Source organism: Fukomys damarensis, unplaced genomic scaffold (genome assembly GCF_012274545.1).
Source record: "Fukomys damarensis isolate Sample0158 unplaced genomic scaffold, DMR_v1.0_HiC HiC_scaffold_30, whole genome shotgun sequence".
NCBI classification, from domain to species: Eukaryota; Metazoa; Chordata; class Mammalia; order Rodentia; family Bathyergidae; genus Fukomys; species Fukomys damarensis.
The window spans coordinates 62,691,079-62,704,775 of NW_022900942.1; the positions used below are offsets into that span (position 1 = coordinate 62,691,079).

A 13,697-nucleotide genomic window follows, 5' to 3' on the forward strand; every position below is an offset into this window, starting at 1 on the left:
TCGCGCTGCTCCCGCTCCATCTGCTGGCACCAGCCCTCCATGCGGTCGCGCTCCGCCTGCAGCAGCTTCAGGAACCAGTGGCCGTCCCGGTGGCACACGGACCGCTGCACGGCCTCCAGCGGGTCCTCCGTGATCGAGTCGATCCAGGGATCCGGGGGCGGCAGAATGGACGGGTCAAAATCCGCGTCAAAGTCGTCGTCGGCCGCACAGGCGTGGTAGTGGTTGCCCGAGCCCTGGATGCTGACCGTGGAGGTGCTGGCATCCCGGGAGAACTGCCTCGCCATCGGGCCGGGACACGAACTATCCTCTATGGATTCCAGGGAATTTTCCAGGTTATCATGGAAGTCCAGGTCCGCCTGGACGGCTGTCGTCACACTGTTGGACCGGGTGAACCTGCGGAAGCTTGAGGGAATGGAGAAAGCAGGTTTACTTTGGGAATATTTCTTTTCTTTTGTTTTTTGAGACAGAGTCTCGCTGTGTAGCCCAGGCTGGTCTTAAACTCACAGCAATCCTCCTGCCTCAGCCTCCTGAGCGCTAGGATCACAGGTGTGAGGCACCGTGCCCCGCAGCTCAAGGAGATTTCTTGAAGCAAATCTACAGTCTACTTCTCTTGTGTGACAGTGGGGGGTGGGGGGGTCATCTCATGGTGAATGGGGTGAGGACCCTTGATGTTGGCCACCATAGATCTAATGATCTGAGGTAATCAACACAAATCTTCCCATTCTGTTCTGGATCAAATATCAAAGCACATCTGGGACAATTTTACAAGTGGGACGAGGTGGACAGCTATGAAAATCAGTGTAATGTCCAGCACCCTACTCCTTCCCCAAACCCGGGGTGGCTTAAATCCTGAAATCAGGGTACGGATGGCTAGGGACACACATTCCACTGAATCTGTGTGTGGCTGGCTTAGAAACAAGCGGAAAACAGCCACCTAGGCCGAGGCGCTCCGACCGCACCTTCCCTGGGCAGGTCCTACTGAGGAAGACTTCGGAGGCAGGCTGGGCCCTTCACCCCGAAGTCCTTCGCGGCTCTGGGGCATCTGGTTCAGAGCCCCTAGGGGGACAGTGGGGTACACTCCTGCCCCGCACCTTTCAGGCCCCTGGGCACGGCTCTTCTTCCCAAGTGATCGAAGACAATCTGGGCTCTTCACACGGCTACACATGGGGTTCGGTTTCTCAGCCCAACAGCCCAGTTGGAAGGTGGGGTGAGGGGAAGAGCAAGGGAGCCACAGACTGTCAGCTAGGGGCTGGGACCGTGTCTGACGTCATTTACAGCGCATGCGCACGCCGCTTCCCTGGCCTCGGAACGGGCAGCAAGCAAAATGGGAGGCCACCGAAGACGCAAGGTCCCGTCCATTGTTCCTCTCTGTATTTATTTTAAGGCCACTTTCTGGTGTTTTATTTGACCTCACTATACTGAGAATCGAACCCAGGGCCTTCCCATTAAACTAGACTCTGAGCCTTTTTTACTTTTTCTTTTGAGACAAAGTCTTGCTAAGTCATTAAACTGCCCAGGCTGAGGCTCAAACTGGAGATCCTCCTGCCTCAGCCACCCAGAGTGCTAGAGTTACAAGCGTGTGCCACATTGGCGTTTTGGTTTTTTTTTTTTTTACTGTGACGAAATGTGCATAACGTACAGTCTACCACGCTGGCCATTTTTAAGCGTACTGGTCAGGGGGGATTCAGTGTGTCTACATCTCTATGCAACCATCGCTCTGTTCATCTCCAGGACTTTTTTACTTTCTCCAGCTGAACCTCTGTACACGTTAAACACTGAGCCCTAGCCCCGTCCTACCCTGCCCCTGGCGTCATCCTTCTTCCTGTCTAGAACAAGGGTCCCTGCAGTCTGCAGTCCCTCAAGGGGCGCTCACGGTGGAGTCTGAGCTTGAGTCCGCCACTGCGGGTGAGTGACGGGCAGTCGCCCCATGTGCCCAGCTCCCTTTTCCACCTGTGCGCCTGCGGACCCTCGCTCGGGCTGCCGCGACCTGCTGTGCACGCGAGCATGCGGCCATCTCCCGGAGCCCCGGACCAGCAGTGGAATTACGAGGTTTGATGTAATCCTCTTTCGCGTCGTTGTGAGGAATGATCATCCTTTTCCGTTCCCGGGACGTTCCCCAGCAGCCTCAGGCACTCACCCACAGGTAGGGCTTTGGGGAGCTCACGGCGGACCTGCAGCTAGGAGGCGGGGCCTGACCGGGAAAGGCGGTCACTGGGCGTGGCCCGGAGGGGTTTTCTCCCTCCGCAGTGCCTCCCTCTCCCTTCTGCTTTGCTGCAAACAGCTCTCCTCCCACAGGCCCAGCTGCCCGCCCCTGGAGCCGGATGAGTAGGGTCCGAAACCATGAGCTCAAATAAACCTCGTCTCGTTTAGGCTGTGGGTGTTGGGCCCCAGCAGCGTCCCGCGTGGTTTTTTGCACAGTGGCTGCAGCATTTGGCCTCCCTCCCAGCCGGGCAGGATGGTGCCAGCCTCCCTCCGCCTCATCAGGGTCGGTCCGTTTCTCGCCAGTGGCCATCCCGGTGGATACGAAGAAGGGTACGTGGTGACGCCATCCCAGGAGAGACTGCCGCAAGTGGGCTTCTGATTAACCCTTCATAATCAACAATGCCAGCCTTAAAGGACAGCACCGGAGACGACGTCCGCATAACTTCCAATGTACCAGATAATGTGCTTGTTCTTAATTTTCCCGGGCAACTCTGCTCTAGCCAATAAAAATGAAAAGTCTCAAAACAAGCAAACAATGAATAGTCTCGTCCAGGGGTGGTGAACCTGTGGCCCACTGCGGCAGCGAGCTGTTTGTGTTCTTGAAGGCTCCGAGACGTTTTCCATACCTGTCTAGCCTGTCAAAAATAATGGGGAGCTGCGAGGGATTTAGCTCAGTGGTGCCACTGCACCACCTGCCTCGCGAGCACAAGGTCCTGAGTTCGATCCTCGGTTCCAAAAATAATAAGGAGGAGGAAGAGGAGGAAAATACAACCAAGTTGTGGTGTGCAAAACTATAGAAAGATTGGGAGTCACAAAAAGGAGAGAATATAGGCATCTCAATAAATCCATTCTTGAGCTGGGCACCTGTGGCACAGGCCTGTAATTCCAGCAGAGGCTGAGGCAGGAGGGTCACCAGGAGTTCAGAGCTGGTCGGGGCTACACAGTGAGTTGAAGGCCAGCCTGGACTATGTCGTGAGGCCCTGTCTCAAAAAACCAATAAATAAAACAATCCATCCTCCTCCCAAAGTGGCTTCAGTATTAACCAGCATCAGTGATCGGGATGGATAAAGTGGCCTACTGTCCTAGGAAGACTGAGCAGCTGGAACCAGCCTGTGTCACCTCAGGCTGTTTTTAAGAAAATGTATCTGTCAGTCTCAACTACATAGGGAGACCTGTTTCAAAAAACAAAACCAAACAAATAAACAAAAAAAACATAAAAAGCTGGGCGTGGTGGCGCACGCCTGTAATCCCAGCACTGGGAGGCTGAGGCAGGAGGATCGCTGTGAGTCCGAGACCAGCCTGGGCTACATAGTGAGTTCCAGGTCAGTCTCAACTACATAGTGAGACCCTGTCTCAATAAACAAAACAAAAAGAAAATGTATCTGTGGAAAATATACAGGTCTGGCTCCTCTTAAATTCTTCGATGCTCTAATGGGCCAGAAATGAAAATTTTAAAAGTCACATCGTGTGTTAGTGTCTGCAAGCCACGTTCCAGTTTGGCCTAACTCTGCGCCAGCCCCACTCGCTCCTTGGCCGCACCCACCCGCGACTTCTGCCTCCTCCCTCGTTCCCCAGCCCAGCGGAGCCCAACCTCAACCCGGAGTCGCCGGGCTTCCCGCTCCAAGGCACTGCCCCGCCCGCCCCGCGCACGCATGGACTTTGCAGAGCGCCGTCTCTGGAGCATCCACCTTCTTAAGAAAAGTCACTTGGCAGTAGATGAATGGAAGTTTGCGGTGTAGTCACCCAGAGAGAAATAAAAGTAAAGGAAAATGGAAATGGTTGGGATTACATGCGGTGCCTTTGAACTCGGGCAGCCGGTCCAGGCTGCCCGCGCCTATCAATTAAGTCCCCGAACAAGTGTTTTCCTCTGCCAGCGCTTTCAAAGAATGTTCTGCTCCACAAAACTGTGTCAGGCCTTTCATGTGGGGAGTCCCCTGTGGGCCGGGGTGCAATCAGGTCCTGATTATTGTTTTACATTTTTGATGGAACGTGGCAGGGGGCCGCGGCGTCGCTGCTGTTTTGAGTGGACTGATCCAGGGCCGGAGCCCGGTTTCCAGACTGGACGCTGATCGGTCCTCATATGGCTTCTGAGATTGCGGCTTCTGAAAAAGCTGTCGGCCTCTGGCCCAAGGAGCACAAAGCCATGGGAAGAGACTGGGGGAACCGGTGTGGCCCCGAGCCCCGTCCCCCCTTCTACCACCAGAGGAGCCGCTGTCGGGATCACCATGCGCCCGTGAAGCAAGGTCACAGTTCTGGTCTGAGGTTCTCCAGCACCCTCTCCCAGGCGCGCGCAGCCTGTTCTCATGCTGCTTGCCTGATAGGGCTGCAGGAGATGAAGCTCAGCGGATGGTAAGGCGTGGTGGTGCACACCTGTAACCCCTGTACTTGGGAGGCTGAGGCAGGAGGATCGCTGTGAGTTGGAGTCCAGCCTGGGCTACATAGCGAGATTGTCTCAAAAAACAAAAAAGTGAACAGAAACCATGTGCACACTCAGCTCTCTATAACCCTGCTTCTCTCTCTCTTTCGGGGCTGGGACAGAATCCCACCCCCAAATTTGCTCTCTTTCTGAACCGGACCAGGGTGCGAGGAGCGCAGGATAGCACAGCCCTAGCTCAGAGCTCCAGCTGCAAAGCTTCTGCTCGTGTGTGTGTGTGTGTGTGTGTGTGTGTGTGTGTCACAATGTCCCATCCCGGTGAGGAGGTGCATGCCAGTCATGCTGGGACTCTGGGAGGCTGAGGCAGGAGGATCGCAAATTCAAGCTCAGCCTGGGCAGCAACTTAGCGAGACCCTGTCTCAGAACAGGGGAAGCTGGGGTTGTAGTCAGTGTGAAAGCCCTGTCTTCAGTCCCCTGAGGGCCTGTAAATGAACGAACAGAGAAGCAAACCAGCGCCTGACAAGCTCGCAGTGCTTCTGTACTCGGTAAGCAGAAGCCAGCAGAACAGATTTCCTGCGTGAAGACCCTGGGCGTCTCAGGGGCAGTGCATTCATGGTTCTGCCCTGGAGGCCTTGAACGGAGCTGGACACAAGTCCTCAAACCGAGTGCTATGGTTAGACGGAGGCTTGCTGGTCCCAGGGCCACTTTTCTTTTGGGAACTAAACTTCCTTGAAAAATGCATAAAAAAGGAGGAAGAAAGGAAAAGATAAGGAGGAAGACAGACAGGTGGCAGAGGGGGAGGATGGAGGGACGAGGGGAGGGGGATGGTGGGAAAGAGAAAGAGGAAAAAGCGGGGAGGGGGAGCGGGAGAGAGAAATATGAGATAGGGCAGCAGCTTCACCAAGTTCCTGGCCTTTGAAATTGGAGACGCAGGAGGCTTTGCCTGAACACTCGGGTGCACAGAGAGGAAACTGCTTGGCTGGGTCTTTGTTTCTTTTGTTGGTTTTACAAGACAGGGTCTCGCTATGTAGTTCAGACTGATCTTGAACTCACTGTGTAGTCCAGGCTGGCCTGGACCTTGTGGGGATCCTCCTGCCTCTGCCTCCTGAGTGCCGGGACTATGGCTGTGTTAACTTTGCACTACGCAGAGATCAAGTGTGGTGTTTGCTCTGTGATTGTCCAAGGAAACCGTGAGGAGTGAGGAGGACCCAGAGCTTCCAGGTTGGCAAAGCAGACAGGTGGATGGCAGCCGCAGGCTTCACGTGCCTGGGGCTCCAGTCCTGGCTGGCAGAAGATGCCGCCTCCATTCTGACTTTTGCTCAGCTGACAGGCGCGGTCCCTGCCTGGGGGCCTTTCAGTCCCTGGAGTCAGAGGCCTGTGTGCTGGGTGGTGTGTGGGGAGGATGCAGTGTGGCCGGCCTACAGGAGTGTCCCAGACACGAGTGTGCACTTGGGCATGCACGGGAGGAGACTCTGAACTCGCTGGACTTGGGGCGGTGGAGACGCTCCGGAGACGCACAGCTTGGCTTCTGCAGGGGAAGTGTTTCTCCTCCGGTCACACTGCCTCCCCCTGCTCCCGTCTCAGATTGGTCAGGCGACGGTGTCATCCCCGGGCACGAGAGGGTTATTTTCCTCAGGGCCCCAGCCCAGGGCGGCTCTACGCCGACTGAGGGCGTCCCCAGCCCTTTCTCATCTCCAAGCTGGTGCCCTGGCAAATGCCTGGGCTGACTTGGACCTTTCTGCCTCAGCCTCCCACGGGGCCAGGGTTACAGGCATGCGCCACTACACCCAGGTTTTCTGGGGGGGGGTGTCAGGGGCTGGGACTGAAGTCAGGCCCCAAACGTGCTGGGGAGGTGCTCCGCCACTGAGCGACACGCCAGCCCCAGGAGCACCCCGGTGTCCTGCAGGCCTGAGCACCGTGTGGGACAGGCGACGGGCAAGCCGGGAAGTGGGGGCGTCCATCCACTGGACAGAGCTCCCGGCTCCTGTTCCCATAGCCACCGGCATGGCAGGCGTGAAAAATACAGTGAGTGCTCAGAGTGCATGCAGGAAAAGACGCACTGCCACACATCCCCTTCAAAGTCCTCCGCTTGCCTTCTAACACGCTTAGCCCATCGCCACTTCCTGCAGCAGCTCTGGGGTCCTCTCTCGTGAGTGTCTTTACTTGCACTGCTGTGGCTGCCTCAAAGTCCTGCATGGATTCAAAACATCTCCCTTTCATGGTCAATGGGGAAGGGACCTCGGGGAACAGCCAGGAGCCTATGCCTGGTCTGGTGAGTAGATGGCGGAGAACACAGCGTCATGCTTTTACGAGGCTGCCTTTCCACGGGATGGGGCTCAGCAGAAGCATTTACCGTATTTTTGATCACACCTCATAAAGACACTCAGGAAAGAGGACCCCAGAGCCGCTCCAGAAAGTTGGCAAGAACACGAGACAAGTATGTTCAAAGAGAGGTGAGGATTCTGAGGGGCATTCATAGCAGTGAAATTTTTACTAGAATAATTTTCCCGGTTGAACTCACACCACGCGTGTCACTCAGCCGTTTCACAAGAAAATATCCCGGCTTTCCCTTAACACCCTCGACGTCCAGGCACAGACCGGCTCCGGACCTCACTGTCAGCCGGGGCCCCCCACTTAGCAAGGGCCGGGTGGGGGGGCGATGAAGCACCCCAGAGTGCCTCGCTGCCCGCTTGTTCAGGACAAGATTTGTCCCCCATCTCCCTGGATGCTAGAGGCCGAGTCCTGGCAGCAGCCCCCCTGCCGCTCTGTGGTCTCCAGATGAAGGCCCCAGGCAGGGCCGCGATGTAACAGGGCTTGGAGCTCGGCCGAGCCCAGTCCTCGCACGGGCACACATGCCCCAGACAGCTACAAGAACCTGCAAAGGCACAAATGCTACATACACGCGCACCAGAAAAACAGGGGCCGAGAAGCCTCCTTCCAGAAGTCGCCATGAGACCAGTACCTTCTTTCTAGGCCAATTAAGACAGATGTCAATTTGATAAGAGGATCGTGGCTGCTTTAAGACCAGCCTGGGCTATGCCGTGAGTTCAAAGCCAACCTGGACCACAGAGAGAGACTCCGTCTCAAAAAATCAAAAAGAAAACAAAACATAAGAAACAATGGTGTGATACATATGTCCACCAATTCTTAGGAAGGAAATGTATTTATTATGTATCACAAACACTAATAAAAAGGGGGGAGAGGGGAAGGGGAAAAAACTATAGGACAATATCATTCATGGGTATAGACACAAAGATTCTTACCCAATCAAATCTCATAATAAATAAAGAGGATTACACAGGATAATGAAATTGGGTTCATCCCGGGGATATACGGTTGGGTTAACATTAAAAAACATAATTAAGGGCCAGGATTTAGCTCAGTGGCACTGCAACTGCCTCTTAACCACAAAGCCCTCACTTCAATTCCTGGAACCAGAAAATGATAAAAAAATTAATAAAAAAATTATTCCACATGAGACAACTGGAGAGCCACATGAAGAAATAAAGTTGTGTCTTTTCCTTGCATCATATGCAAAACTGAGATCTAAATGGCTCAAAAGCTTAAATTGAAGAGTTAAAAATGTAATATTTTTGAATGAACACTCAGGGCCAAATCTTGAAGACCTTGGATTCAACAATGCTTTCTTAGATTTGACATGGAAAGCACAACCAATGAAAGAAAAACAAAATCTACAACTTTTGTACATCAAAAGACCTTATCCAGGGTGGGGGATTTAGCTCAGTGGCACCACACCTGCCTTGCAAGCACAAGGTCCTGAATTTGATCCCTGGTACTGAAAAAAGAAAGAAAGACCTTATCCAGAGAATGTGAAAACAACTCATAGAATTGGAGAAGATATTTCCAGATTTTAAATGTGGTAAGGATCATGTATGCAGGATTTAAAAAAAAATCCAACAAATAAAAAGCAAAATAAAAAAAGCCCTCTTAACCACAAAAAGACACACCAAGCTAGGCACGGTGGTGCATACCTGTGACCCCAGTTTGGTAGGCTGAAGCAGGAGGATTTCAGAGCCATCCTGAGCTACAGCACAAGACCCTGTTTCACACAGTTACACCACCTCCAACAAAAAGACACAACACCCAATTCAACAACCCGATTAAACAATAGGCAAGGAACTTGCATTGACATTTCTCTGGAGAGACATACAAATGGCCAGCAGGCACATGAAGATGTGATGGCACGGAGTATTACCCAGGTACGAGGAGGAGCGAAGAGCTGGACAGACTCCAGGAAGCGTTAATACCTTCCACGGGTCAGCAGGCGGAAGGGATGGGAGCGACTGCTTAATAGGTAAGGGATTTCTCTTTATGTTAGTCAAAGTACTCTGGAAATAGTGGTAGTGGTTATACCATATTGTAACTGTATTTAATACCATTGAACTCTCTACTCTGAAGTTAAAATGCTAAATTTTGTTATATGTATTTTGCAATAATTTTTAAATCAACCAGTGCAATTCATCATACTAGCAGCCTAAAAATGAAAGCCATATAACATTTCAATAGATTCCTGAAAAAGCATGTGAAAAACTAACATCTTTTCTTTCTTTTCTTTTTTTTTTTTGGTACTGGGGATCAAACTTGGGTCCTTGTGCTTACAAGACAGGTGGTGGAACCACTGAGCTAAATCCCCGGCCCCCTAACATCTACCCTTGATTATTATTCTCAGATAGAAAGGAATTTCCTTTGGTAGATAAAGGGATTTACTGTAAAATCTGAAGGTAACAGCGTACTTTTTGTTTGTCTCTTTGTTTGAGATCACCTCAAACTGAAGGTGATCTTCCTGCCTCATCTTCCAGAATTCTGGAATCACAGGCGTGCACCACCATATCCAGCTCTCAATATTAAAAGATCAGAGCAAGTCCTTCACAGAGAAGATATATGGAGAGAAAAAACGAGTGCATGCAAAGATGTTTGACGTCAGCATGCATCAGGAAAACAGCAGTCCAAAGCAGTGATCGAACATGAGTAAACCTATTCGCATTTGTAAAGTTTACAAACTGACCACACTGAGTTTGACAAGAAGGTGAAGCAACAGGAACTCTCACGCTCTAGTAGGAAGTAGGAGGCACAGCCGCTGTGGATAAGTCTTTGGCTGCTCCTCAGAGCACTGAACATCCACTGGCCCTCAGACCCAGTGTTTCTCCTGCTACGTCCACTGTGTGTTGACAGAAGAGAGATGAAAGCATTCGTGCATACGCGCTCACGGCGCACCTGTCTCCAGTTAGTGGTAAGCAAGTGACACTGAAAGGGAACAGCGAGGCTCAACAACTAGGCCACACACACCCAGAGGTCCGACTAGAGACTTTATTCAAGGAGTGGGAGGAGGGAGAGAGCAGAGAGAGAGGAGGAGGAAGAGAAGAGCAAACAGAGGAAGGTCCTTTTATCGGTTTTGGGCTGGGCTATTGCTTATTTATGGAGTGGGCTACTTTTAACCTATCACAGGCCAGGCTGTCCTTTATGGGTTCAGTCCTGCAGACACAGGTTTAACCTCTCGGGACCGCTGTGGCCTGGCGGGGACGCTAAAGACAAGAGCAGGAGGTCATTTTAAGAGCCAAGCAGCACCAGGAAAATGCAGCCTATGATGGCGGCGTCAGGTCCCTAACAGACATGACCCAGAAACCAATGCAAGGACCAAAGCAGGACCGAAGTCCAGCAGGGCAGATGTTAAATCTAGCTTCACGTCCACCACCCGAGGGTTAGGGTTAGGGTTAGGCTTAGGCTGTGGTGAGATGAGAACTCCAAAGGGCTTGGGTGGCTCCATCCCTACGGCACTGCTGGTTGTTGGAGCCCTCATGGCTTCTCTCTTAGGCTGGCTTTGCTCCCTCCTTGCAGCTTTCCTTAGATGACCCATGCTCCTGGCCTCCCCACCTTCCTGGGGTCTCCACTGAACCTCAGCTTTGCGCGCACAGCCTCACACGCTGCCCTCTCAGGGACGTACCGCCTGCCCCCACCCCCGCCTTCTTCTGGAATCTGGGTGGAAGCCTTCCTGACCCCACAGCTCCTGCATTCTGCTGCCTGTAAAACGCACCATGTGGTTGCTGCTAAGAGGCAGTGGCCAGGTCCTTTTGCATGGTGGCTTCAGAAGCCTCAGAGCCTGGATGGCCGAACTGTGTGGAGCCAAATGCCAGGAAGCCCAGGTCTTTCTCCAGCAGGGTGCCCTGAGGCTCTTTTCTCAAGCAAAATCTTTCACTGCTACCTGGAGTCTGCAAAGAGTGGTATCTTTCAGATTACTCCCGTGCCCTCAAGACACCCACAGCTTTACAGGAACTTCTTCTTCTATGAAATTTAAAACTTTAAAAGTTACTCAGCTATTTTGTTTGCTCTTGATTCTCAAAGCAGAGCTTGCTGAAAGCTCCCAGTAGAATCTGTGCTACAGCTTAAATGTTGGGCTGCCTTGAAAGTTCTTCTGCAAATTAGCCTGCTGCCCTTAATCTCAGTCTCCTGTAAAGTTTCAGGACAGGGGCAAAATGTAGACAAATTTTCTGCCAGAGCATAACACACATGACCCGGAGCCCAGCTGCCAGTGCAGTCCTTGTTTCCAACTGAACCCTCCTGAGGCTGCACTGCTGTCAGCATTCCGACTCTCCTACCGTGCTTGGCTCACAGCATTCCCGGGCTGCTTCTCCAGCCAGCACCTCCAAACCTTCCCAGACTCTTCCTGAAAGCCAGTTGCAAAGGCTTCTGAATCACCTGGCCAAGTATAGTCACGGTGAGAACTCCACTTCTCTGGAACCAAAATCCATTTTAGTCACTTTCTTTGTTGCTGGGAGAAAATATCTGACACCTGAAACTTAAGGAAGGAAGGGTTTATTTTGGCTCCTAATTGGTGCTTTCAGTCCCTAGTCAGCTGGTTCCAAGGCAGAACAACGTGGTGTAAAGGCAGGGGAAGAGGAAAGGAGCGCAAGGCACGGCAGACAGGAAGCAGAGCTGAGAAGGGCGGTGCTGGGCGGGGAGTTAAACCCTTCCGGGCCACGCCCCTGGTGACCCACCTCTTCTGACCAGGCCCCACCTCCTAACAGCAAGTCAATTATAAGGTCCTCCCAAAGGCCCCGCCAACGGAGTGCCTGAGGCCCATGGGGGAGGGGGCATCTAGTTATAAATCATCTCTCTTCCACAGCACACCCCAAACAACAACTGCTAAGTGTGGTGCAGCAGCACACACCTGGAATCCCAGCTGCTGGGTAGGGTGGCTGAGGCGAAACGATCAGAAGTTTGAGGCCTTCTCGAGCAACTCAGTGAGACTCTAACTCTGAGTAAATTTCAAAAAGCTGGAGGTGTAGCTCAGTGATAGAATACCTTCCTACTGTGGGGTGAGGCCCTGTGTCCATCCCTAGGACAGAGAGAGAGAGAGAGAGAGAGAGAGAGAGAGAGAGAGAGAGATGTATTTTTCATAAACTTTTTTGGGGGTACTGGGGATTGAACTCAGGACCCTGTGCTTGTGAGGCAGGTGTGGCGCCCTTGCGATAAATCCCTGGTCCTTCATGAAGTTTTTAAGAGGAAACTTTTTTTTGGAATGTTGATTTTTAAAAGGTTACACGATTCAGTACATAGAATGCGGGCTGGGGATGTACCTCAGCGGCAGAGATGTGTGAGGCCTCAAATATTTATGAAAGTAATGTGGATCAAACGAAGTTACAGTTCACGACTGGTGGATGGGGTTATGGAGGATTTAATTTCTGTAATCTAAATTTTTATAATATATAAGTACTATCTTGCTTTTCTTATTCCCTGACTTATGCAATAATGAACAGTGCTCGGAGACAGATAAGATAAACAGAAGCCATGTCCCCAAGTAGACTGCAGTGCTGTTTGGTGACAACTATCCTCCTCCTCCTCCTCCTCCTCCTCCTCGCGGTCCCTGCAGCTGAGTCCCCAGGGGCTCATGTCACACGGGCAGTTTGGAGTCACCTAACGAGAAGTGGCCTGGAGCGGGCTGGCTCTCCCACTTGGGCGGCGAGGAGGGCCGTTTCCTAGATTTGCTGTTTAGCAGCCTCCCAGGAATTCCAGTAGCTGTGGGGAAAGGCAGGGAGGCTACTGGAGGCCTCAGGGGCCCCCGGGAGTCGATGCCGGCTTGGCTGGGGGGGCCCTGCTCCTAAGCACACGCATCAGAGTGGCTCTCAGGTCGCTGGTTTAAGGGAAGCAATCCCGGTTCTGGGTAACCTGTACGCTGGGGTTCGCCGGCAGGCTGTCCTGAGGACTTTCAAACGGAGACCTTTAGGCCGGCTTCCCCAGGCTGGCAGGGGGCCGCCGGGACGTGCGCAGCTCGCCGCTGTCCCCTTGTGTTTTGAAGGTGTCTTGGCCACCTGCCGGGACAGTTACCCCAGGCCTTGTCAATGCCTTCGGGAGGCAGATCGTTCGCTTCCTGGTGCATTTTATTTTCATACGGAGGGGGTTATTAACTCCTTTCTTTTCTTTTGACTCGGATGCTGAAGAGTTACCCTAACTTTACAAGCCAACCCCTTCACAATTCTCTCGGGAGGACCGGCTGGGTGAGGTCTGGGCTTTCAAAAGGAAATGAGTCCCCTGCTTCTCTCAAAGTCTCTTGATCTACATTTCCGGTGCTATCTGGCACCATTTTCTTTCTTTTCTCACTTTTTCTTAGCCTGTTGCTTTTTATCAGTCTGTCTATTTGGGGAAGGAAGAGGTGGCTGGGATTGTTAGTGGCTGTTTGGTGAGAAAACAGCAGACTGGTCAGCAATACCAGATTGAAAACAGAAAAGCTGGAGGCATCGTTATGTAAACCCAGCCACCCGATTTTGCTTTTTAAGATCCTATCTGAGTGAATTACTATCAGCAACACTGTAAAAAGAATTATAGTTAGGGGCAGAAGATAAGGGTAATCCCTTCGTGTTTGACAATGGGTCTCCTTTGCACAAATTGAAAACAATCATTAACATCCATTTAAATGCTTATTTACTCTGTGGGTTAACTAGAAGCTGACCTCTGTGGAAAGGTATGCTGGGGGAAGTTAAGCCCGGAAATTGGACTGCCAGCCTTTTTAGGGGGTGAATTTTAAATAAGGGGCTCAGTTGATTGAGGAACTACTGTCTTATAAACTTCAATAATGCAGTAAATGTTCAACTTTTTAAAAACATGA

The 13,697-nt window shown here is 51.9% G+C and overlaps 1 protein-coding gene across 8 annotated transcripts in view; it reads right to left on the bottom strand.

Annotated features, from left to right (window-relative positions):
- Dlgap1 (DLG associated protein 1) overlaps nucleotides 1-13,697 on the bottom strand; it is a 261,824-nt gene that overhangs the window by 18,040 nt on the left and 230,087 nt on the right. For all 8 annotated transcript variants that reach the window (XM_033757430.1, XM_033757432.1, XM_033757431.1 and 5 more), the window contains one exon: nucleotides 2-402. In XM_033757430.1, coding sequence (XP_033613321.1) covers nucleotides 2-402 — 401 coding nt within the window. The remainder of the gene's footprint in view (nucleotide 1; nucleotides 403-13,697) is intronic.